Below are 26,445 nucleotides of genomic sequence, written 5' to 3' on the forward strand. Positions count from 1 at the left end.
CACACACACAATCTATTGCCATCAACTACAAAAAAAACTCATTGTATAAGAATTGGGTAGGCTTGAAAAAAATGTTCAGAATCACAAAAGCACGTGGATCTTTGGGGGAATGCATATGCGCATGCATGCATATGCATGTTCATGCAAGTATATACATGTGTGGACGTGTGTATGCATGTGAGTATATGCACACAAGTGTGTGTGGACATGTGTGTATGCATGTGAGTATATGCACACAAGTGTGTGTGGACATGTGTGTATGCATGTGAGTATATGCACACAAGTGTGTGTGGACATGAGTGTGCATGTGAGTATATGCACACAAGTGTGTGTGGACATGTGTGAGTGCATCTGAGCCCATGTGCACGCACAGTATATGTGTGCATGTGTGGCTACTCTGTGTTTAAGGTTTCGCTGCTTAGCCAGAGCCTTCCCTGAGTGAGTGGCTCACAAAGCTAGGAGTCACGGTGTCTGGAGGGGGCAGAAGCGCCCCCGTGCTGCAGAGTGAACGGCCCTGCATTTCTCTGCATGCAAGGACTGTCTGGGGCGTAGGGAGGGCACCTCCTATCCTCCGGCCATAACCTTCGTAGCCATCATTCCTCATGGACTTCTGCTTGGCTGTTTGCCCACAGCTTCCAAGGATTCATGCTACACAACACCAACAGGCAAAATCCCAACTTCTCAGGACCTCCATCTACCTGGAATATTGCCGAGGCCACGGACCACGTCACTAGGCGGTGGCCCCTATGTAACGCTTGTTTTCTCTGGTCAGCCTTGGGAGCCCCGGCTGGAGCCTCACGGCCTGGATTCAAACCCTGGCTCTGGCCTTTGACTGCCCCTGGCTGCACACTTGGCTTTGTGCCCCAGCCCACGCGGCCCTTCTGTGGAGATGAGTCAACAGAACGAAAGCCCTGCAAAAGGAACCACTCCACGCACTAGTCCATCATGACAATGACTTTATAAGGTAGCTCAAGGGAAAGCTTACGTTCCAGAAAGATCTGGAAGGCTGTGCCTTGGGCACAGCGTGATTTATATCAAGCAGGTTCCTGAAGTCTTTCCCTCTTCCCGACACACTTGTGGGTCACAGATACCCACCCTGACTTCCCACAGCAGGGGAGACCTGCAGAACCTTCAGTGAGGGGGCCAGCGCTGTGGTGTAACGGATAAGGCTGCCGCCTTCTATGCCGGCATCCCATATGGGAGCTGGTTCGAGACTTGACTGCTCCACTTCTGATCCAGTTGTCTGCTATGGCTTGGGAAAGCAGTGGAAGATGACCCAAGTATTTGGGCCCCTGCACCCATGTGGGAGACCTGGAGGAAGGCCCTGGCTCCTGGCTTCGGATTGGCGCAGCTCCGGCCATTGCAGCCATCTGGGGAGTGAACCAGCGGATGGAAGACCTCTCTCTCTGTCTGCCTCTCCTTCTCTCTGTGTAACTATGAGTTTGAAGTAAAATAAATAAATCTTAAAAAAAAAAAAAACCTTCAGTGGGGGTTGAATGGCAGGTTAGAAGCACGTGCAGGTTGCAAATGTCCTTTTGAGGTTCTGATATGCCCTTCTGTGCCATTCACCCCAAGAATCCTTGATGGAAATACAGATGCTCTTTGACTTACAACAGGGCTGTACTGCAAGAGACGCATCCTAAGTAGGAAATACTTTAGGCGGAAAACGCACTGGCTACACCCAACCTATGGAAGACCACAGCTCTGAGAGCATTGGTTCCCTCCCCTGGAGATGGCAGGGCTGACCGGGAGCTGGGGGTGTGGCTGCTCAGACAGGGGCGGGGCTGCACACTGCTGGCCCAGGGAAGGGGCAGGATTCTAAGTCTCAGGTGTGGTTCCTGTTAAATTCACAGTGCTCTCACACCACTGAAAGGTCAAAACATTGTAAGTCGAATCACTGTAAGCTGGGGACAGCCTACTGTCACCAGGAGGCATTAAAAAATAAAACTACCTGCAGGCCAACTGTGCACCTGGCAAACCCTCTTCTGAAAAGCCGTGGTTTCATCCTCTCCCCGGGCTGATCTTGCCTTTCCCTGGGGACTGTCCCAGCCCCAGTGGATGCATGGGCTGTTCCCTTACATGTGTTGTGCCTTTTTGGCAAAACATTTGTTCTTAGGCTTCTCAGATCTTCCTAGTGTCACAAAGTAGGATATAAACAAACAATGCGGCACACATACTTAGGCTGCTGAGAACTAAGCACAGCTTCAGTAACTTAGGAAGAAGCTGAGCCTCCTTCACAGACACAAGTTCCCAGGTGTCGATAGAACAGGAGGGCTCAGCAGGCAATGCAGCTGGGCGGGAAGGAAGAGGAAGCCCCACCCATCAACGCAAGTGCCACATGAAAATGAAACACGCTGGGGCCGGCACTGTGGTGCAGTGGGTTAAGCCGCCATCTGCAGCACCAGCATCTCGTATGGGCACCCACGTGAGTCCTGGCTGCTCCACTTCTGACACAGCTACCTGCCATTGCACCTGGGAAGGCAGTGGAATGTTTGGGCCCCTGCACCCATGTGGGGGACCCAAAAGAGGCTCTTGGCTCCTGGCTTTGGCCTGGCCCAGCCCTGGTAGCTGTGGCCATTTGGGAAGTGAACCAGCGGATGGAAGATCTCTCTCCTCTCTTTCTGTTTCTTCCTCTCTCACTGTGGCTCTTTCAAATAAATAAATATGCACAAATACAGAGGCCCTTGTACAAAAAGCGGGGAAATGCAATAAAAGGTAGTAAAACAAACTTCTTTTTTTCTCTTCTGCATTCTCTCTCTTGACTTAAGGTGTCTAAAATGCTGCTTCAGGCCGGCAGGGGTTCAAGCCCCAGCCTGCGGCACTAGCAGCCCATATGAGCAACAGCTGGTGTCCCACCTGCCCCGCTTCCCATCCAACTCCCTGCTAATGCACCCGGGAAGGCAGCGGATGATAAGCCAAACGCTTGGGCCTCTACCACCCACATGGGAGACCCAAATGGAGTTTCAGGTTTCTGGCTTCAGCCTGGCCCAGCCCTAGTCCGTTGTGGTTATTTGGGGAGTGAACCAGACAGATCTCTCTGTCTCTCCCTCTCATTCTATAACTCTGCCTTTCAAATAACTAAATAAATCTTAAATAAAGTAAAATAAAAAGGAAAGACCAAGTTAATGCTAAAATTCAAAGGACATATTCATTTAAAAAACTGCTCTTTTGTGTCATGCTGCCTCAGGCACGGGGATCCCAGGTCCTGGTGCCCACACCAACCACTGGCTTCCGGGATTCCCTCTCCCACCAGCTGCCAGGCCAACACATCCTGTGTCAGGCAGGGGCAAAGAAATCAAGCCAGGAATTCCCCATTCCTGTGGGCCCAGGACCACAACCCAGGGCAGACGGGTGACCCACAGTGTCTGCTAGCTAGGCGGGGGTGGGACTCCCCCAGGCACCTGCTTTGAACACAACAGAGTGCCTCTGGCTCAGGCTGGGCTGACTGCTCCCACACCCAGGTCGGAGGCACCATGGGGCACGGGTGCCTGACCCCTCGCTTCCCTGTACTCATGCCCAGTAGGCAGGAGGCTGTGAGAATCCCTGCGTAAGGGCAGAGATGGGGAGGTGTGCAAAGTTGGGGGTCCCAGGGAGGTGGTGGGACTGCACGAGCCAAGCCTCCAATGCCATGGGGGTGGCCTCTGTTGTCCCCCGGGACCTCTGGACCTCACTTCTCAAACAGGGCTGCCTTCCAGATCCTTGTGGTCTGTAACCAACCAATCGCGGGCCAGAAATACTCTAAAATGTGGTGCGTCCATCCTGACGGGTGCAGACTTCGGTCTGCCATTCATCCCCTACACTGTAGGAATTCAGCAAAAGAACTGTTCACACTGCACTTACATGGCATTAGGGGTTCTAGACAATTAGAGACGATGGGATGCATACAGGAGGACGTGCACAGGTTATACACAAACACTGCACCATTCAGAGAAGGGTCTGGAGCCTCTGTGGATGCTGCTATCCTTGGGGGACCCTGGAACCAACCCCTCATGCACACCAAGGACTGACAAAGGCAAAGATGACTGAGCATTCCAACCTCCCCCGGCATGGAATCCCCAGGCACAGGGCCCGGCCCAGGTGTGGCCCTGCAGAACCGCACTGGCCACGTGCCCATCACTGGCCCTGCCAGCACCACCACAAGGCCAGAAACGAAACGGAGTCCAGTCTGCCCTTGCCTGACGTCGTCCCACCTCTGACTCCAACCTGAGCTGGTGGCAGGCATGCAACATCGCTTCACCCGGCACGGGTGCGGCTGCTCTGGCGCAGGTAGAAGCGAGGGGTCTCGCTCGTTTGAACAGAAATTCTGTCTCACTGCATTGCACAAAGCACTGATGTAGTGACACACAGGCAGAGACGTGCTGGTTACAGAAATCCCCCCCAAACCTAACGCGGCCTAGAGATCTTCTTAAAGTGTCGAGGAGATTAATTAGGAAAGAGAGAAGATCAAGGGGTAATTACTTAATAAGTGGCTCTAGGTTGATAGTTTGTAAAAACCGGGCCATTCTCCAAAGTCATTACTTTGATGCAAGAATGAAACCTGGGCACTGAGAGTACGTTCATCTCACAAACCTTGGCTTCTGGGTCACTGTTGATACTACAGGAATCATCGTCGTCAGAATGAGGGGCGTTTCTGGAAAGAAAAACAGACACCTGGCTTAGAATGCCACCGCAGACTCCAGCAGTGCAAAGCCACTGGGCAGGGACCAGCCTTAGAATGTCCTACCTGAGTTTCAAAGATGCATAGCGTAGCGTCGCTCCTTCAAACTCTTTTAAGCTGGGGTCTGGGTGAACGGTGGCCGCGTGCAAATCCTAGAGGAAGACAGGGCCAGTTAACGTGCAACGCAGGAGGGGCCCTTCCGGCATCTCAAATACCAAAGGGGCGAGAAGCCTTCCCAGCGAGAGGCGGAGAGTGGATGTGAGCTCAGGCGGCAACAGGCATGCAGGGGCTGCTGGGAGCGGACCGGGTGCAAGCGCCCGCTCTCACGGGAGACAGGGAACTGGCGTGGTCGGCTGGAAGGCAGTCGCCAAGGGGGACATCAGAAAAGGCCACCAGAGTGTGAGCTGGATGCCCCCAGCAAGAAGCCCACTCACTCGGAGCCTGCACAATGCACGAGCTTACAAAGAACACAGAGCCACAGCCATGCAGAGAGGGAAACAGACGATCTCAGGTCCGACAATATACTTGCCTTCCAAATGTCACTATTAATCTTTCCCCCATTCAGAACAGCAAAATCACTCCATGGCTGTTTCTAGACATATAATCATTCACATAGGAAAAAGCACATTGATTTTAAGGAAAAAGAAAAAGAAAACAAAAAAAAAAAAAAAGAAAAAAAACACAAGACACTGTTGTTAGCAGTAATATTCACAGGATGGGTTAGGGAACAAAATAACAGCACCTCCTCAGGCTCACTGCCTCTGACCGAAGCAGGGCACAAGATGGGGCACCTACATCAGTCCCCGAACATCACTCCCGGAATCAACTGGCTGAGCCTTATGGGAAGCTGCTTGCTAAATGCTAACACCCGGCATTCCTCCTGCCACAGGAACCCTCCCCGCTGTTAACCGCATTGCACTGTTCACAGGGGGTAGGGCAGAATGAGGGATGACGCTGTGCTGGCTTGGAGACTGGACAATGCAAGATACGGGGGTCAGGTGTTCTTCATGTCAAAGGAGCGGAGGAGGATGAAGGGGAGAGAGGGCTGGTAGGGGCGCACACAGACCTCAACTTCTTGCTGAAGTTTAACTTAACCAAAAACGGCTCAGAACAACCTAATGTAAATGCCTCCACGCCGTCAAAATCTCCATTTCCTTTTCACACGATTCCCTGAACGTAATACAGGACAGAGTACGACATCGTCACTCACTGGGTAGACTCATGCACGACACAAGCCACAGGCCTTCAAAGCTAAACACCCCCAGCCTCCAGGTCAGAGCACGAAGAGGCCTCTCCTACTGTGCAGAGTGATGGAGTCAGCCTTCCGCACCTAGGGCCTCCACACCCCAAGTACTCAAAAGGGGAAGACCGTCTGCCCTGAATCTGTACCCCCGGCCCCCTGCTCTGCTCATGATTTTCATAGCATTCACATTACATTAGGTGTTGTTACTGAGCTAGTGTGCCCAAATACTACACCACTTCACAGAAGGCGCTGGGTACCCAAGGATTTTGGTATCCACTGGGGTCCTGCAATGAATCCCATGGATTCTGATGCTCAAGTATCTTTCACTTTAGTTTTGGAGATATAAATGATGTGAAGAAAACCCAAGGACTAAATGTCAATTTGTCCCATGGACTTATCAGGTCAAACTCTTTCCCTGGTATGCAACAAGGCAATAATGGAACCTTTTCAACTAAGTCACTTTTCAACTGAAGATCTCTGAAAGTGAGAAGTGACTACTGGCCAGCCCATAATTTCTACTCTAAATGTTAAAACAGTCTGTAAAGCCATGAAAAGCAGAAGTGAAGTTCAAGTGTGTCCTATACTGAAAGATACAATGAGGGCAGCTTTCCATGTAGCATGGCAGGTGCCACTTTGCACTGGGTTGGAGGGTAGGCACCTGGGCTGCAGTGTCGTAAAATGGAAAGCATCTAGATCAATGTATTTCTTTTTCAAAATAATGTTTCTCAATGAGGGGAAAAAGAAAAGCATGAACACTAACCAAACCCAACTCCTTACCTCTTCTTACTCTTGCCTCAAAGCAGTGTTCATTCCTCTCCGAGGAGATTACTAACTCGGGAGAGTCAGCCTGCGGGCTCAGGGGAGGCTGCGAACCACAGAATGAGGCGAGACGAGATACAGGTGTGTTTTCCCAGGGAAAAGCTGCCCCACCTTTCTCATGTTTTCCGAGGGGCCAGACACCTAAAGTTTTAGAGCCACCACTGGAGGGGTACTCAGAAGGGCTCATGATAAGGACATCAAATATCGAGTGCAAAATAAAATTTTGAGCCAGAATATCTTTTTTGAAAAAAAGGAAATAGGCTGACATGGCCCCAAAATCGTCCTCACTGGGTACATGTGAGTAATATTTGCTTTCTATTGACATTAAACTTGAAAAGGGAAACCAAAGGATGAATCCAGGATACCAAGGATAAACGTGTTCTTGCGGAGGGAGACATTTAAAAGAAAAAGAGAAGGAAAAGGAGAGGTGTCTTACAGAAAGAATTTGAATTTAGAAGCGATCTTCAAGGGACACTGTATGTGGGGACTGGTGAGAGTGAAAGAATATTTGCTAAACAAATACGCAGAAAAGCTCAGCACTTAACTGGAACAGTTCCCTCTAGGTGTGTGTGGTTTTGACATTTTTTATGTATTTACTTTTTGCACACAGGCGCGCTTGTTAAGTGAAAATTGACGATAGCTCCAAGACTATTTGAATCCAGTCTGCATGCTATGGAGACACCAGTCAACTGGCAGACTTCCAACAATCACCTTTTACAGCATTAAATAAACAAAGGCGCCACAGAGAGATTTCACAAGGACTTACAATACCATGGGCCAGCCTAGAGAAACACTCCAGCATGCAGCTCAAGTGAGGAAAATGGAAAGTAGCATTATATATGTTATGACTGGGCCAGAGGTTTTTTTCTCTTTCCTATATTTAAAAATATCCATTTACATCAGAGGTGAGACGCTTCCTCTAAATGAATACAACTTTCCTTTGTTTTTTTTTTTTCTTTTTTTTTTTAAATCAAGGTCAATGAAGTACAAAAGCTCTTTGTCTTAAATTGCAAGAACTATGTAATGTCTTCATTTGATTCTTTTGAGTACACAGAATGTCTTCTACATTTAGCTAATAATTTTACCTAATACATTTTTTAAAAAACCCAACATAGATTCTTTGGTCCAACAGGAAGTCTGTAGCCTGAGTGGTAGGGCTGGGAGAGATGAAGGAAGAGAAAGACAGCAAAAGACCAAGAGCCAGGTGCAGCCAGATGCCCCCGGGAAGGCAACGCTCAAAGATGGTCGAAGGTAACGGAGGGCAGGCACAGCCCATCTTCCATGAGCAATAACCTCCCAACTTCCGGCCAACATGCCTAAAGCCTTGCACGGCCACGTGATCTCTGCTGCCAGGTCTGGGTTCTCACTCTCCTGGTGCTGTCCTGACCGTGCCCAGGGGGCAGCACCCCTGACTTTGGAAATGGTGACTCCCATTCAGTTCTGGGAGAGAACCTGAGTCTTGGCTCCTCAGAGGCAGAGCGGGTGAGCACGGCACTTGTCATGACCCTGCAGCACCACACAGAAGCCATGGAAGGTGGACCCACTGCGGGAATCCAATAATTCAACCCTGACAACTGAGTGTGCTCCTACTATGTGGCGGGGAGGGCGGGGGGATGTTGGAAAGTTTGTATGAAAGGGGATTAAGAGATTAAAAAATAAAAAAACCTCGAACTTGGTTTCTCAACACGAGCTCTGTCAAGTTCAAGATCGTTTTGGTAAACTTGTCCCCAAAGAACTGAGCACTCTGGGAACTTACCCGTCAGTGTGGTCCTTTTTACTTTATTAACTGAAGAAAAACAATGGTTTTTGTTTTAAAGATATTTTCAGATTAGGAAACAAAAAGATCAGAAGGAGCCGAATCAGGACGTCCAGGTGCGCTGCGGTGGACACACACTACCAGATGTGTACAGAATTACAGCAAACACAATCCAGAGACGTTAAAAAAAAAAATCAAGCTAATCAGAGGGACACAAACTCGTGCAGCACATGTGTGACTGTGAGCAGCAGCTCATGTAGAATCCACACTCCAGAGGGGCTCAGGGGCCCTGGGCTGCAGTGCCGGCTTTGCCGCTGGAGCAAGTCCACCAGCAGCTTCATTCGGCAAATGTTACCTGAACTTCACCACCTATGTGCAACAGTGCAAGGTGCTGGGGACACAAGACGAGGGGACCAGGCCCCGACCCCAAGGAGCCTGCTGCAGGGACTCTGAGTCATGCTACTGCTAAAGGAAGGGACTGATACAGGGCTTTCAAAGCACAGAGGTGAGCACAGTGGTTCCCAGAAGACACTGGGGTGAGGCCCAAGAATGTCAGCAGAAGTGACATCAGAATCAAAATAGGGGCCATGGCTCCCCAGAGGCCTGCCTGAGCCCCTCGCTTGGCATCAGCTCCCATGGACGCACACATAAAGGCAGGTTCCCAGGCCTGCCCTAGAGCACCTGGCTCCGTGGCCAAGGAATCGTCCCCTCCTGGCCACAGCCCTCAGCCCCCAGGCTGAGGAGTGCCCGCTCCAGTACTGGCTAGGCCCTGCTCCAAGGTTCTGTGCAGCTCTGATGACTAGACTGGGTCAAGAAGTCCCTGCAGAACGAGGGCCGGACGGCCCTTTCATGGTATCTCATTTCTAAGTGCACACAGCCACCCCTAGATCCTAACACGACCCGGGAGCCAGCAGTTCAGAAGCAAGGACACTGATTTACAGACAGACCCCGAAGAGATGGCAGGTGTGACTCCATCTGTCTCCTCGGCTTCAACTCCATCTTCCCAGGGAAACCTTTCACCGGAAAGATTCAGACAGACCTGGTTATGGGCCAATGCTTATTCATAAAAGTACGTTGTGTGGCTCTCTCTTCTGTCTGAAATCCAACATCCGAGTGATTTGGAGCAAATAGATGGTAGGGGGTGGGGAGGGGAGGGAGTGCTCTGAGCCAAGTTGCAGCAGCAAATGCTTCCTGGGCAGTTTATAAACTCTGAGAAATCCCTCTGGCAAGTGCAGTGGAAATATTATCCCTCGAGCTTCGCACTTCCTGAGTGAACTTTGGAATGTGCAATGTAAAATCTTCAAACTGCAAGGAAGCCTTCCATCCTCAACTTTCGTGAAATCAACGGATTTGGCACTTATCTATCTGATTTTTTTTTAAGGCAGTTCAGGAAAAAGCTGAGTAAAATATGCATTTCCAACTCGGCATGGTACGAGTTTCCTCGTTCTCTTAACATTTTGCTTTATCTCATGTTTCAAAATTAGTTGAAAAAGATTCTATTTAGGGATCAAAGAAATGGTGTTAGAGGAATAATCATTTCTAATTGTTATTAGAATCGAGTCAAAGTCATTGAGAGAAGTCATTCTCTAGAAGGCTTTGAGTGGGACACAAAGAGATGCAGAGACCTGGGGGTCTCCAACTCCTCTTTCATACAATACTGAAGGCCTGGGGCAGCAGTAGGCATCAACAGACCCGAATGCAAGCTTGACCACGGATGACTGGGACCGGACACCTGTAGGGAAAGCGAGGACCCAGCCTCTCCCCTGTTTCCCTTCCCCCGAGGAGTCCTTGCCCGTCCTTTACCAAAAGGAATCCACTGCATTGATGGAGCAGTACAGCTGGCCCTACAAAGTTCTAACCACTGGACTCAATGGCTACAGCAGTAACACATTGTTGGCTACTACTGTCCCGAGGGGTTTGTTTAGGGGAATTCTAATTCTGGGTAGGGAAATTTCAGGCCTGGGGCAGAAAGTAATTACCACGTACAGGTAACCCCCCCGGACCAAATGGAGCCCACTGGCCATCAAAAATCCCATAAAGAGCACAGCATCACTGACCAATCAAAGGAAAGTCATGAGCACCACTGACCAATCAGCAACTTGGACACAAGCTGCTCATGCACCTCTCAGCCCTGATTTCAATATATACACAACAAGACCCTTCACCCCTCACTCCTCGGGGAGCCAGGAAATTATGCTGCAGCTGCCGGCTCCTTGCTCTGCAATGAACACCTCCTTCCTTCCCCTGTCCTAATGTCAGCGACTGGCTTTCTGCGGGTTGGGCGAGGGGACCCAGGTTTGGGGGTTCCATAGCCTCCAAGTAGTTTGGGGGTTATTCAGCAACACCCTTGCACAAGTTCCTTCACCTATCTCAGTGTTGTCCAATGTCACACGGGACTGGTAACGTTAGCGGCAGGTACACACGTGGTCGATGGGAGGTCTTGGGACAAGGCACAAGCCTGGGGCTGTAAATACTTGAAGACTCTGTGTCTCTGGTTGAACATCCATGTCAGGGTCGCCGTGTCCCAGTAGGTGGCAGGTTGCATCTTTTCCCCAGCTCTCTCACTCCTCTCTCCCTACTTGTCCCAGTGCCTGGATGATTCTAATTCATTGCCTTCTAAATCTGCTTGGTTCTCTGACTTAACAGATGGCCTAAGGCAGTGAATGGAGAGGCTGACCGGAACAGCACTCATCCTACTGGTCTACTAAAGTGCTGGAGCTGACTCTCTTTGAAATGTCTAAAATCACGCATCCATTAACCAAGTTCCATGGCGGGGTAAGATCGTGGGTTAGCAGCTAAAGACAGGAATGGAACGAAGACAAGGGAGAAACCGTGGCGTCTCAGGGGCAGAGCCCAGGCCCCAGAAGCAACACCTGCTGCACAGCTACCCAGCACATGTGGCTCGGGAGTTCTGTTCTTGGACCAGGAACACAACAGCTGCCTTCTCTGGTTGGCAGTCTTGGGAGGACCCAATGAAATGAGGTCTGGGAAAGCCACAATAGCCAGCAGGAGTGGCAAGGGGCTGGGCGGGGGCTGCATGAGGGGAACCCAGAGCTACAGGAGGGGAAGAGAGAGGGTGAGCCTCTCTATGAGCCTAGGACGCGGCTCTGAGTGGTGGACGGGACGGGTGTCGAGGGGAAGAATGGGCAGCAGTGGGCACCAGGAGGAGGCCCAGAGGCTGGAGAGGAAGTCGCCCCTGGACCCTTGGACCCACACCAGCTGCCCTGTTGTGCTGCCTTCTTTCCAATACTTGCTACAGACCACAGGGAAGCAGACAGGAGCTGCAGGGGTCTCGGTGCATCCTCCCTGGATCCCACCCAACCTGTGTGTCGACCCCAGCACATGGACTTTAAGGACTTCACTTCCCCCCAGTACAGAGGACATGAGACTCAAGGAACACACCAGAACACTCGGGCCGTGTCTCAGGACTGGTCTGACCGCCTCACCTCCGGGACAATGAGGCTGAGGACACAAAGCCCGGGGAGCCAAGCAAGGGGAACTCTGGGCTGGAACTCTAGGATTCCAGGGCTGTGAGTTCTGTGCCTCAGTTTCCTTGTCTGTCACTCACGGCTGCAGCTGATCCCTCCCTGCCCTGGCACTGTCTGGGAAGTCAGGCATTGCTGCAGATGGTTAAAGGATTCAGGTAGGGAGAAAGAGATCCTGCCAGAGATGTGTATGTAGGTGGGGAAGGTGGAGCACGGCTGAGCCTTGGTGAGCGCAGGGGCTGGTCCTGGCTGGCTCCAGTTCTAAGAGTCCCCCCTAGGGCACAGGGAGGAATCCCGGATGCATTGGGCTGTGATAGGCAGTGGAAGCCCCTTCAGGCCCAGCTCCTGGAGGGCTGAGGTTATGCTGGTTCATCCTCATCCCCCAGCACACCTAACGCTAGGTGAATAAATAATGGTTGGGAACTGGGCAGACGGTGGAGAATTATGCATCCATGAAAAGCTACCTAAATTGCCTGGGGGTAGGCAGGGCTAGCCTGCATGGCTCAACAGTGCTAAGCCTGTGCGTGATGAGCAGGGCAAAGCACTGACCAACCGAGTCCCCCACCCCCCCAGCTGCAGTGTAGCTCGCCCCACCCATCACTTCCATGAGGGCGAATCAGAGGACTGGGCTGGGTGAATGAGATGTGGGGGCCTGGGGACAGCAGGAGTGTGACTAGGACACAGGTCTCACCAGCCCCCCACCCCCACCCCAGGAGAACCCAGGAACACCCAAAATCAAAGATTCAGGACACAAGACGCCATCCGCTTCAGAAGACACGCAGGGTGATGACAAATGTAAACAGAGAGGAAGCTCCCAGGTAAGAGGTGCACAGCAAATGCCCAGTGTGTGCTCCAAGTTCAAGAATACGGGCTCGTTTCATGGAGCAGACCAGGCTAGGACCAAGGTAGAAATGCCTGGGTGTCCGGGACAGAACCACTGCTCTCCAAACAAGAGAGACCTTTTCCAACTGTAATTCCTGTGACTGTCTGGTTATCAGAACTCACAAAGCCTCGTTGCTGGACTCTCCCTATTAATAAATACCACAGTGGCACTGTTAAAGGGCTCAATTCTTTGTTTACACATCCAGACCTTCCTTTCTCAGGGACAGTAGAAAAATATGCTGCTAATTATTTCTAAAATAGTGTCACTTCTGCTAAATCAACAGATTTTTTAAAAATAGAAATTACACATTTAAGGGCTCTCGAGGGTCATCCTTGCAGACATCATCTCCCTACTCACAGAGGAACCCAGGGCTCACAGGCTGTGCAGCAATTAGAACATGGCTGAGTGTAAATATTTCATGTAGCCAGCACCACGCAGTGGCACCTGCAGAGTGAAATACCGCATCACGGAGCCCCAGGGAGACCTAACCACTTCTCATTAATCAGCCCCTCCTGCTCTCTGAACCTGGAACGGTGTTTCAAGACACACAAAGTCATTAAAAAATGAAAACACCCCTGGAAGATGGATACTAACACTGCTTACTGGGAGGAGGAAGCACTACTGGGACTGCAAATGCAACATGCAAGGTAACCAAAACGCTTACCTCCATGACCTGCTGGGGCAGAAGCAGCTGTCTAGAGAAACCACAAGTTACATTCACTCAGTACTACGCCAGGAGGGAGGCCCTGGGGTTTTACCTCGTTCTCTGGGGTGGGAGATGGCGTTACAGAACTAAGAGAGCCTTTGCGTGAGCCCTGAAGGTCGGCCGGCACGGAGACAGGCCGCTCCCACTGCGTGGTTCCTGTGGGGATGTGCCAGTAGTAGGTCCCAGCGATGTCATTGATTCTCTTCCAGCCGGGCGGTAAATCCGGGTCGGTCTGAAACGAGTGGTCACTCCATATATCTGCTGGGAAATGGAAAAATGAAAGAGGGTTTTATTGTAAGACAACAAGAGCCTTCTGACTTCAGTCCCCCTGGTCGGGTGAACTCCATGGGCAGACGCATCCCTAGGCCAAAGGACTAGAGAAGACAGGTTGATGCCTGAGAATAAGGGCGTAAAGGCCTCGTTATCACATCTTCCTACAGCTTCAAGAAACCTGTGGACAAGGTGAGCGCCATTAAGACCACACAACTATGCAAGCAAAATGCACATTCCACGCAGAATCGACTCGATCTCTTTGTCAGTCGGTAAGCTAGTAAAATGCATGTTCCACGCAGAATCCACTCGATCTCTTTGGATGGTGTTACACAGCACTCCCTGTGAGTGTAACTCTTGGCTCACCTGCTTTCTGTACGTGAGTAGCATTTACATCTTTCACACATTTTAACAACGCTTCCCATTTAATTGTAAACATCAACAAAGTAGCAGTGTCCTTTGTAACACTCCAGAATTCCAACTTGCATTCAAGATTTTCAAGAAAAGTATACAAGAAAACCCTTGGATTTCAACCCTAAAGACAGGCCAGTAATATAAACACATGAAAGGTGTGAGAGAGAATAGAGAATGGCGGGGACGGTGGCAAATGGGAGAACACCTAGAACTACAAAGTCAAAGAATAATTTTTTAAATGCTGAGGTGGTCAAATAAAACACATCCACAGCACTGTGCCAGCCACATCTGCCCTGTACCAGTATCTTGTCTGTTTGCTGAGTAACTATTTGCTTTTGCAAATTTCATTCTTGGTCTTTGAACTGGATGTGCAATGGATGAACGTGCTGGACCCGAGAGAAGAGAGGAAGCAGAAGGAGGAGTTCGAGTGATGGAGGCCTAAGGGAGGATCCAGCACAGCAGGGCAGATGGAGCTCCAACCTGATGGTCACTGCACTCTAAGCATCAGGGCCTCTTCTATGTGGGTACACACAAGAGGCCAGAGGGCTCTTCTGCAATTCAAGTCGGACTGTGCAGGCCTTGCTTTGAGCAAAGACCATGACGTCATGCTATCACTGAGGCCGTTAGAGCCACAACAAGGGAAAGAGAAACCAAAGAGAGAAGCCAGCAAGAACTGCAGCACAGTGATGCACTCACCTTCCTCATTCACGTCCGCCAGAGACAAAACTGCACCTGTCTCAGACTGTGCCGGAAACCCCCTCTCCCGCACAGGAAATGAGGCATGATTATGCAATTCCAACTTAACCCACATCTGCAGAAACAACTCAGATCCAGCTGGACACAACCTTAGCTGGTAGGCTCCCTCCGTCCATGCAGGTGGCTCCTAGACAAGAAGCTCTGGGGTTAGAAGCTTAAAGGGTACAAAGAGGCTGCCGGTCACCATTATGGGTACCTGTGTTTCCCACTGTCTTCCACCAGGGCATTGCACATAAGAACAGCTACAGACACTAGTGGAATAGAAAGTCATATCAGACCAGGGGTATAGAACCCGGTCAGTGGCTCGAAGGCAGCAGCAGGAAAGAGCCTTTGCCCTAGACAGCAGGAACTGGGCTGTTCTACCTCTAACCAAACCCACCTCATTTTTATCTAGTTTATCTTCCAAATTTGTGCTGCTACTTTATTGGAATAAAATGAAAGCAGGGGTTTGCTCTGTTGTTAAAAATAGGAAGACAGGGGCCAGTGCTGTGGCACAGCGGGTTAACACCCTTGCCTGAAGCGCCGGCATCCCATAAGGGTGCCAGTTCAAGACCTGGCTGCTCCACTTCTGATTCAACTCTCTGCTATGGCCTGGGAAAGTAATGGAAGATGGCCTGGGTCCTTAGGCCCCTGCACCTGCGTGGGAGACCTGGAGAAAGCTCCTGGTTCCTGGCTTCGGATTGGTGCAGCTCTGGCCGCTGCAGCCAATTGGGGAATGAAACTGCGGATGGAAGACCTCTGTCTCTCTCTCTGCCTCCCCTTTCTCTGTGTGGCTTTGGCTTTCAAATAAACAAATATATCTTTAAAAAAAAAATAGGAAGACCATGATGATGGAAGAAGGGTAGCGGCCACATCTTCAATATTATGAACAGTTCCAGAATCACTTTTAGAACCACTTATAGAACCCTTCCACTTCACCTCCCACTGGTTTACAGGAAGGAAGACCTGTGAGCCCAGGCAGCCTTCATGTCTGCCTCATTCTTCATCATATTTCCAACTCCTCACACAGCAGGTGCTCAGTAACACCTGATGGATGGACACAGGGACATGTTCAGTAGAGATGCATTTAAAAAAAAATTATTGTTGACTGGCTGGTGGCTGAACTCACAGATGTGGAACCTGCTGGTTGGTTGATGGTATTTCTTTCCATCCATGCAGACATTCATCCACACTATCAACGAAAGTATATGTTGGTCCCAGAGAAATGCAAGCAGTCCTGATTCACGGTGTTGCACAGAACTGAGTTTTTTAAAGAAGTCCTCCTTTGCTAAGTGCCATGTTTCAATTCCCACCTTTGGAAGACCCAGTTCATTCATTCACTTCTCCTGGTTTATTCATTCTGCTTTCCTCCCTGCCTCTCCCACCCCACCCCTCCCTCCCTCCCTTTCTTCCTTCATCACTGGGACACCTATATCCCATATCAGAGTGCTGGTTTCAGTCCCAGTTTTGATCCAGTTCCCTGCTAATGCACCTGGGAAAGCAGCAAAAGATGGCCCAAGTACATAGGACCCTGCCACCCATGTGAAAAACCAGGATGGAGTTCTTAGCTCCTGGTTTTGGCCTGGCCCAGCCCTGGCTATTGTGGGTATTTGGGGAATGAAACAGCAGATAGAAAATCTCTGTCTCTGTGTCACCCTGCCTTTCAAATAAATACATAAATCCCTTTAAAACAAAAAAACAGGATGAGGAATGCCTGAGAAGGGGAGAGTGGTGGTAGGATCAGAGAGTGTGTGTCAAGGGTTCTACGTTAGAAATGCTTGATTTCTTCACTTAGCTGGTGGTGACACAGACATTCTCTTTAAAATGAGGTCTTAAATTGCACATTTACATTCTTGAGTGTTTCTGTATTTTGTTTTTCACAGCTTAAAGAAATGCTTCAGTGGAATCTTGAGATCAAAACTTCCCATTGTTTTCTAAAAAGAGACAGCACAGAAAGGGGGTCAGGACAAGGCTTCCTCAACACCTGCAGACACAATCCAAACAAGAAGAAGGGATTCACTCAGGACTTCTGGTGGCGCCAGTGCAGAGGGGAGTAATGGCATCACTCAGCCCGGCCTGGACAGCGGACGTGTGGCCTCCCTGCATGGGTGACCTCAGTCAAGTCCCCCAGTTGTTTTGGGCTTCAGATGCTTATCTGGAAAACAAGGATGCTAACAGTACCCACCTGGGTACCGTGAAAAGTACCCTGTGAAAAGTCCATATGGACAGCTTGGGGGAGAGCTGAAGATGAATATAGAGAAAACAGTCAACTAAATGGAATAAATACAAAACAGTGGCTGTTAGGCCGAGACTGTGAGACTGTGAGACGAGCAGCCGACCCGAGCCAGTCAAACCAGCGAGTGACGGCTCCAAGACAGCTCCCAAGGAGACTGGTCCTGAGCACAGGTGCCCACGTGAGGCAGGGTCTCCCTTCACAGGCTTTTCTCCCAGTTCTGCACCAGTGAATCCAGGCGGGCCCAAAGCTGGTGCATCCAAGAAATCCCCCAGCAGATGCCAGAGAGATCCGGTCCCACCCACAGCCAAGCCCAAACACTGGGTTCCTCCTTGCCCTCCCCGAGCAGGGTCCTGCGCTGGAGTTGTCCCCAGTCTGTAGCCACCGCTGCCTGCTGCTGAAGGCACCTGCACGTGTGGACACGGATGCGAATGTGCCAGCGCTGGGAGTTAAAGCCACAGGTGTCCATGCCCAGGGGATCTGCAGCCCCTGGCTGTTTGTGTTTTTTGTTCTTTTGGGATGAAACAGGAAGCAGGGCCTGAAGTCAGAGAGTAAAAATAGCCAGGCGGAAAGCCCCACAGACGCCTGTGCTGGACGCCTCTTGGGCCAAGAGCAACACTTGGCGTGGGAACAAGGAGCCCATCTGTGAGCAGCAAGCGAGCCACCCCCGGGGCCAGAGCGCAGCGCCGGGCTCCACCCTGGCTTCTTTGCAAGGGACTAGCTCCTAGGCAGGGCTGGCGTGCCAGGCAGGAGGCCTCCAGTCACCCCGTCCCCAGGCTCTCAGGCAGGAACCCCAGGGCCAAAGGCAAACACACGAGCACTTGCCCAGGCTGGAGCTTTCGCTGCTGAGGGCAGAGGTAGGAGGAATGGGGAGTTGGGATCCTGCTTCTGCAAAGTCTGTACCGTGGAGTGCGACAGATTTCCCTGAGGGCAATGCACTCGCTTCGTTCCTTAGCACTGTGTGCCCTGTGCTTTGGGTGTGGCAGCGGGGGCTGAGAGGAAAGGGAAGGCAGGTGACTTCATGCGACAGGTGGTCTGCTCTGGGCGGGGAATGGTCTCGGAGCAGGGGGTGCGGAGAGCATCGCCGCAGACGGGGTCCTGCACGGTGGCGCAGACGGTGGTTCTGAAGCACGGCGGTCACCCGTGGGCCTGTGACAACACAGCTGGCTCGGCAGGCCTGGGGCGGGCCAGGTGTCTGTGTTTCTAAGAGGCCCGAGGCATTCTGGTTTCTGGCCTAGGGATGCAAACTCCATCTAACCGCCAGCCCCGCTGAATAAAAGGTCTGCAGTGAACAGATGCTCTCTGGCTTCCGGAGGACCATGTCCTGAGCAGTCCACCATAAACTGAACGTAGCAGAGTGAGGCCGAAGCAGAGCTGCCGCACCCGGTGTCCACATCACAGCCCAGCAACGGGGCTGACTATGAGCTGTGGCTCATGCCGCTGCTCAGGACCCTAAGAGATGATGGTTCTGTGACTCCCTAGCCTGGGGAAAAGCTCACAGCTCAAGATTCAAAGGTTCGGCGCCGGCGCTGTGGCACAGCAGGTAAAGCCACCACCTGCAGTACTGGCATCCTATATGGGCACAAGTTCAAGTCTCGGCTGCTCTACCTCCTATCCAGCTCCCTGCTAATGTGCCTAGGAAAAACAGCAGAGGATGGCCCAAGTGTTTGGGCCCCTGCCATCCACGTGGGAGACCTGGATGAAGTTCCTGGCTTCTGTCTGGCCCAGCACAGGCTGTTATGGCCATCTGGAGAGTAAAGTAGCAGACGGAATATCTCTGTCTCTCTTTCCTCTGTAACTCTGCCTTTCAAATACATAAGTAAATCTTTTTAAAAAAATTCCAAGGATGTTTCTACTGACTGTGTACTATTTCACACCACTGTAAAGTTAACATATTCTAAGCTGGGCTGTAAATCGGGGACCACTTGTATATTTGATCACTCATTCGTTCTGCATGAAGGTCTGCCTATAAATGAGAAGTATTGTGTAGAGGCTGGGGATACATGAGTAGGAGGCAAACAGGGTGATGTGATCAGCTGTATCTGAGGATGGGGTGGTCTCAGAGGGACCGAGGTCTACCTAAGCCAGGGCAAGGGGCCAACCTTGGGAAGAGACAAGAGAACAGCATCTCTGGCAGAGGGGGCAGCAAGTGCAAAGGAGATGCGGCAGGAAAAAGCCCGCTATGCCATCACAAGTGGGGCGGGAGGTCTATGCTAAGGTTCAGAGAGGTCACCCTTTGTGGCTAAGGACTCAGCTGAATGCAAAGGAAAATGTAAGGTCTCAGGTGGCAGGAGAAAAACGTACACAACGCCCCCATTTTTTTTTTTTTTTTTTACAGGCAGAGTTAGAGAGAGAGACAGAGAGAAAGATCTTCCTTCCGTTGGTTCACCCCCCAAATGGCTGCTACGGCTGGCGCGCTGCGCTGATCCGAAGCCAGGAGCCAGGTGCTTCCTCCTGGTCTCCTATGCAGGTGCAGGACCCAAGTACTTGGGCCATCCTCCACTGCCTTCCTGGGCCACAGCAGAGAGCTGGACTGGAAGAGGAGCAACCGAGACAGAATCCGGCACCCCAACCAGGACTGGAACCTGGGGTGCCAGCGCCGCAGGCGGAGGATTAGCTTAGTGAGCTGCGGCGCCGGCCAGCTCCCATTCTTGAAGACAATATTTCTTCCCTTCCCAACGTCTCAGCGGCAGTAGCTGCTGCTGGCCACTCTTTGGAATAATGTTATTCATGACGGATGCTTCGACACAAACTACTAGGACTTTGCCTTACAGCTCTCCTCTGACCTCACGGCAGCCCGCCTCCTTGCTTCTCTCTCCTCTTTCCTGACTCACTGCTTAGTTCCTTTATTTGCCTGGACTCAGAGCTTCATTGTCAGAATCCAGCAAACAAGATTCCTCATTTCTTCCAGCTGCATCACCAACCACTGAAGACGGCAGCCTGCAGATAGCACTCTGGGTCTCATTAGTGAATTACACTGCTGTTCGCTGAGGGTTCCAAGCAGTACACAGACGCTGCTTAGATGTGCATGTGCAACTCCTGAGCTAAAGTAACCAGCAGAAACACTGACTACAGTGACAAAGGACCCGCTGCAAAGCGTCCAGCACCTGTGAGCCCCCAGAATCCTAACCCCTTTGCCTATCACAGGGCAGTACCGCCCCCCCCCCCCCAACAGTCCAAGGTCCCTTGTATTTCTTGATCATAGTTTGCAAGACATAATTTAGACCCTGGTATGTCTATTATAGTCTTAGAAGAAGGACACTGTGTACTCAGTTGAGCTTTCTGCTTCTTTTTTTTATTTTTAATATTTATTTATTTATTTGAGAGACAGAGTTTCAGAAAGGGAAGGAGAGACAGAGAGGGAGAGAGAGATCTTCCATCCACTGGTTCAATCCCCAAATGGCTGCAATGGCTGGAGCTGGGCCAACCCAAAGCCAAGAGCCAAGAGTTTCTTCTGGGTCTCCCATGTGGGTGCAGGGGCCCAAGCACTTGGGCCATCCTTTGCTGCTTTCCCAGGCATATTAGCAGGGAGCTGGATCAGAAGTAGAGCAGCTGGGACTCAAACCGGTGCCTACATGGGATGCCAGTGTCACAGGCGGAGGCTTAACCTACTACATCACAGCACCAGCACCTGAGCTTTATTACAGTAGCATTTTTTTTTAACAACGGTAAGAAGACACTAATTGTCTTGGCAGTGTGAATTTATTTCCTGACACTTTTCCCCCATTTTTTTTCTTTAAAAACTCAGTATTAATAATTTTGAGTGTCCTTGACATAGGGAGCTATTTGTAGCTGAAGATTTTTCTGCTAAAGTAAATATTCTAAGAACTCAATATTCAGATGCTCCTTAAATTTGGGCTTCTAATACTACATGCACTTTGCATATTTTTATCAAGCATTTTGGCATAAGAATAACATAAAAGTTGTTCATTCAGACTCCCTGGAGAGTGTGTTTGATGGGCTTACTCTCCCAGATTTTTCTCGGGGCTGTATTACATTATCAGGAACAGGAGGTCTGGCGTTAGCCTGGAGTTGGATCTAGCTCCAGTGCTTGCTAGCTGTGTGACCTTGGACAAATGGCCACACTTCTTATGGCCTGTCTGTTTCCTGTAAAATAGAGCCGATGGCAGCTTGTAGGGTTCATGTAAAGGAACCCAGAACACAGTCAGGGATATGGTAATCACTCAGCAAATGTTTACGGTTATTACCTAGCAACAGCTTCATTAAAATGTGGGTTTAGGGAAAAAAAAAAAAAAAAACACCACATGCTGTGCTACAAAACATTTCTGAAATGCACCAGTCACAGGGCATTTCTTCACCAAAAAGCAACACTAATAATAACAACCTTGAAGGTGGGTCTTTAGCAATGCCCACATTCCACACTGAATACCTGAACTCCATTTCCAGCTCCTGATTACAGCTTCTTACTAATGCAGACCCTGGGAGGCAGCAGGGAATGGCTTAAAAAGCTGGGTCCCTGCCTTGAGTTCTCAGTTCCCAGAGTTTTAGCCCAGCTCAGCCTTGGCCATTGTGGGCATCTGGGTAATGAACCAGTATATGGAATATTCTCTCTCTCTGCCTCTGAAATCATGAAGAAAAAAAAAAGAAGAAGAAGAAAGAACAAAGATTTCTGGACATTTGCAACAACTAGACTATTTTAATTTTTAACTTATTTCAAGGAAACCAGATGACAACAGTCCTATCAATTTGGAAACGCTCTATCCTGTGAGATCATCCTGGTTTGAGTATACAGCACCTCTCCAACCAGCACGTGGCTCTTCTGTGTCATGTAGTTGAGCCCTGAAAGCATGGCTTCAGGGTGTTCCACATTTAAGACATTCATCTTTTGAGACTGCTTCTGTTCTACCTCGTGTCCTCAGAAAAGTGTGCAAAGAGCAAGTGAGCTGATGTCCATGGAAGAGAGAAAGCAAACTGTGCCTCTTGGATCAGGGACTGTGAGTCAGAACCCAAACACAAACCCAACAGGTAGACTCACAGACTTCAAACCTAAAGGGCTTGCTATGGAAGCTGCTAGAAACTGCCTGTACAGAAAACCTGCACTTGGAAATATCACCCATCCATCCATCCGTACACTTGTAGTACACAGCCGAGGTTCATCATATGACTGGGTGACAGAGTAGTTTAATTACCATCATAAAGGCTGGTTGCAAATACCTAACCACATAATAAAACATTTTCTTACTAGTTATAAAGGGAGATATTCAAGTCTTGAGATAATTGGAAATACAACCGAAGAACACTACTTCCTTTTAGAGTGCACACAGCTCAGCAGGTACAAATCAGCATGACCTACCACAACTAATGAGAAGCTTCAGGCATGAGGGGTTTCTGCCCTGAAAACCTTAAAGAAGAAAATGTAAAATTTGAGTTAACTTTCATTTTACTTTAAGAAAACTACAGGTCAATTTTGTTTCCTAAGAAGTGTTGGGAAAAAAACCATTTTGAAACCAACTAACTTCCCAAATCCCAAAGTCTAAGCACGATGATAAATGGAGAGTGGGTGTGAGTGGGCATGGTCCCCAGATCACTTTTATTTTTGTCATTTGACAAAGTAAAGGGGAATACAGATCTTCACACAGCACTGCCAGGCGGATGTCGCCAGGGGTCCCCCAGTCGTCTGCCTATCCCCCACTAATGAACGGCAGCTTCACAGCCTACTCACTGCCAGGCAGGTTCCTTCGGGCTCCGCAGGAAGACCAACAAATCAGGTGCTACATTCTTTGTTTTCAAGGTTGGGTATTGAGTGCCTGGACCTAAACACACACTCCCACAACGATGTGTGAACACGCAAGTTAAGCAGAACGTACAGCACCAATGTTGCCACTTGCTGGGTCAACCTTCCTTACTGTTTCAGTCTGAGGCATGGGAGAAGAGAAGACAGAGCACAACCACAGGTGTAGGTCTTTCTTTGGTGCCCATACGATTAAAGTGATAGAATTATTCTTGGCACCATATTCTTTCAAGGTAGACAGATTTGAAGGGATACTAAATGGAGTCAATTTTCTTTTCCATTATTTTGGTGGGATCTTCGATCTGCTTTTCTTAGTACTCCTCAGGCCAGCACACAACAGCAATGGTCACAAGACCAGAGCTATTCCAGGGTTGGCCTTGGCCAACTCCAAGGTCATTATTTATTTCAAACAGTGGCAGTGCTGGGACTTGACCTTCCAGCTGCGCTAAATAATGGGATAGAAGATGATCACTGAGAATTTAGGGAATGGACATGGTAGTCGAAGGCATCTGGCTTTTTATCAGCACATGTAATGAGCAACTAAAGTAGACAACATGCTCTCTGAAATCAAAATAAGTGTGGGAACATGACAGCATAACGCACCCATAGCTTAAAATGCATATACACTGCTTCTGATGCAAGAATGAGAGGTATCGCTACAGCACTCTACGGCTTCCAAAGTGCGTTAACTTCTCTAACCCCAGCTCGTCACACAACATCTTGCAACAGAGGAAGAGGAGATAATGGTTCCATTTTAAGAACCAGATTTGAACAAGGTGAGGACACTGTTATCCTTTCTTTACTGAGTGTCAAAAGCGGCATGCATATGGGATACAGGCATCACAGGCAGCAGCTTTACCCGCTGTGCCCCTCTGAGATGAACTTTTTTTTTTTTTTTTTTTTTTGACAGGCAGAGTGTGGACAGTGAGAGAGAGAGACAGAGAGAGAAAGGTCTTCCTTTGCCGTTGGATCACCCTCCAATGGCCGCCGCTGCAGCCGGCGCACCGCGCTGATCCGATGGCAGGAGCCAGGATCCAGGTGCTTTTCCTGGTCTCCCATGGGGTGCAGGGCCCAAGCACCTGGGCCATCCTCCACTGCACTCCCTGGCCATAGCAGAGAGCTGGCCTGGAAGAGGGGCAACAGGGACAGAATCCGGCGCCCCAACCGGGACTAGAACCCGGTGTGCCGGCGCCGCAAGGTGGAGGATTAGCCTATTGAGCCACGGCGCCGGCTCCTGAGATGAACTTTGACAGATTTTATTTATTGACTTGAGGGGTAGAGTTACAGAGAGAGAGGGAGGGAGAAACAGAAAGGTCTTCCATCCACTGGTTCACTCCCCAAACTGCTGTGACAGCTAGGGCTGGGCTAGGTTGAAGCCAGGAGCCAGGGGCCTCCTCCAGGTCTCCCACATGGGCACAGGGGCCCAAGGACTTGGGCCATCCTCCACTGCTTTCCCAGGTGCAGTATCAGGGAGCTGGAGTGGAAGAGGAGCAGACAGGACACAAACTGGCACCCATATGGGATGTCAGCGTGGTGGGCAGAGGCTTAACCTACTACACCACAGCCCCGGCCCTGGAAATTAACTTTTAAAAATACATTGAAAGGGATCAGAGTAAAAGCTCTTTTAGAAAAATTATTCCTCTGAGATACTTACTTTCTACCTAAACTTTTTTTTTTTTTTTTTGGACAGGAAGAGTGGACAGTGAGAGAGAGAGACAGAGAGAAAGGTCTTCCTTTTTGCCGTTGGTTCACCCTCTAATGGCCGCCGCGGCTGATGCGCTGCGGCCGGCGCACTGCACTGATCCGATGGCAGGAGCCAGGTACTTATCCTGGTCTCCCACGGGGTGCAGGGCCCAAGCACTTGGGCCATCCTCCACTGCACTCCCTGGCCACAGCAGAGAGCTGGCCTGGAAGAGGGGCAACCGGGACAGAATCCGGCGCCCTGACCAGGACTAGAACCTGGTGTGCCGGCGCTGCAAGGCGGAGGATTAGCCTAGTGAGCCACGGTGCCGGCCTCTACCTAAACTTTTAAAAAAATAATTTAAAGCAGCTAAAATAAAAACATATAAATATATATTGACCCATAAAATAACGTAAGAGAACACAGTCATGGCGTTGGGCAGAAATTTAATTTATTGATAAAAATGATCAAATGTTAATTACCTAATCCAAGCTCATCAAGAAAGCACCAACCCTGTGAGGAAGCCAGCAGGTGAGAGAAGCATTGATGGGAAGGAAGGTTTCACATCACACCTGTGTGGTTTTCCTGGCACATCTTGCCTAAACTCTGCCACGCTGTACAACAGTAGTTAGGTATAAATGGCTTTGAAAACATAACGGTCAGTTGAGGAAACCATTCTGTAGTTCTCCTTCTGTCTACGAGAAGCCTGATGTTTGGGGTCTCACACACAAGGGTGCCCCTGGGGACAATGCAGGGTCCCCACCAGCAGCCGCTCCGTTCTGCACAGTACAAACTTCTGAGTGGGCACAGGGCCACCCAAAAGAAAGAGTACATTTCCTGGCCTCCCTTGCAGCAGGGTGTGGCCACACAGCTAACATCGCAACCACTGGGGTGCTGAGTCCAAGGACTGTAGGCCGGTTTTCAAGAAGCTTCCGTAACAGACAGCTGCCAGGCACGCATTTTTCTGCTGCCTAGAACAGAAGGGGTGACTTGGATCGTGAGGACATAGCTTTGGGGACGGCAGAGAAGTAGGACAAGAGGAAGTTGGTTCCTGAGGTCTTCGTGGGACAGTCATCATCAGTGCATTGCTACTTAGGGTCCTATGCAAAAGGTAACTACATTTCTATTGTAGTAAGTCGCTGTCACTATGTATTTATCATTTAAGAGGCAGAGAGAGAGACAGACAGTCAAGAACTCCCATCCACTGATTTATTCACCAAATGTCCACTGGGACAGGTTGAAGCCAGGAGCTAGGAATTCAGCCCTGGTTTTGCATGTAGGTGGCAGGGACCCAAGCACTTGTCCCGTCATCACTAGCTCCCTGGGTGTGCAGTAGCAGGAGGCTGGAATCAGGAGCACTGGTATGACTCAGTCCAGACAATATGGGATATAGGGGCCCTAAGTGGCACCTTAACCACTAGCCAAATGCCTGTCCCCACTGATTCTGTAGCATCTTGTATTACTAATAGTTGATCCTAATTCAATCTGCTAAATTCTGAATTCCAGATCTAATGTCCAGGAAATAAATAGCTTCTAACAGATCTACTTTGCAATCATATATTCAAACCCAAACACAGGCATCTAAACTACAGAGCTGGGTTAGAAGACTCAGTCTTCTGATTCCCATCTTGCCTACAATTCTTTCTAAAACATGATACAAACCTTGTCAAAATACCAAATACAGTCACGTGTTGGGCCTAAAGTTTCACAAGCCTTAAGAAGTATCTACACAGGGCCAGCGCTGTGGTACAGCGGGTAAAGCCCCGGCCTGTACTGCCAGCATCCCATATGGGTGCTGGTTCAAGTCCCAG

At 49.9% G+C, this 26,445-nt stretch overlaps 1 protein-coding gene across 22 annotated transcripts in view; it reads right to left on the reverse strand.

Annotated features, from left to right (window-relative positions):
• The window catches only part of APBB2 (amyloid beta precursor protein binding family B member 2), a 397,255-nt gene that overhangs the window by 80,995 nt on the left and 289,815 nt on the right, over nucleotides 1–26,445 (reverse strand). For 10 of the 22 annotated variants that reach the window (XM_070068136.1, XM_051830938.2, XM_051830915.2 and 7 more), the window contains 4 exons: nucleotides 13,602–13,810; nucleotides 5,187–5,249; nucleotides 4,724–4,809; nucleotides 4,570–4,630 (listed from right to left, as the gene is read on the reverse strand). In XM_070068136.1, the coding sequence (XP_069924237.1) occupies nucleotides 4,570–4,630; nucleotides 4,724–4,809; nucleotides 5,187–5,249; nucleotides 13,602–13,810 (419 nt within the window). The remainder of the gene's footprint in view (nucleotides 1–4,569; nucleotides 4,631–4,723; nucleotides 4,810–5,186; nucleotides 5,250–13,601; nucleotides 13,811–26,445) is intronic. The other 12 variants (XM_051830928.2, XM_051830967.2, XM_051830954.2 and 9 more) reach the window with 3 other exon arrangements.

Source organism: Oryctolagus cuniculus, chromosome 2 (assembly GCF_964237555.1).
Source record: "Oryctolagus cuniculus chromosome 2, mOryCun1.1, whole genome shotgun sequence".
In the NCBI taxonomy this organism is placed as follows: domain Eukaryota; kingdom Metazoa; phylum Chordata; class Mammalia; order Lagomorpha; family Leporidae; genus Oryctolagus; species Oryctolagus cuniculus.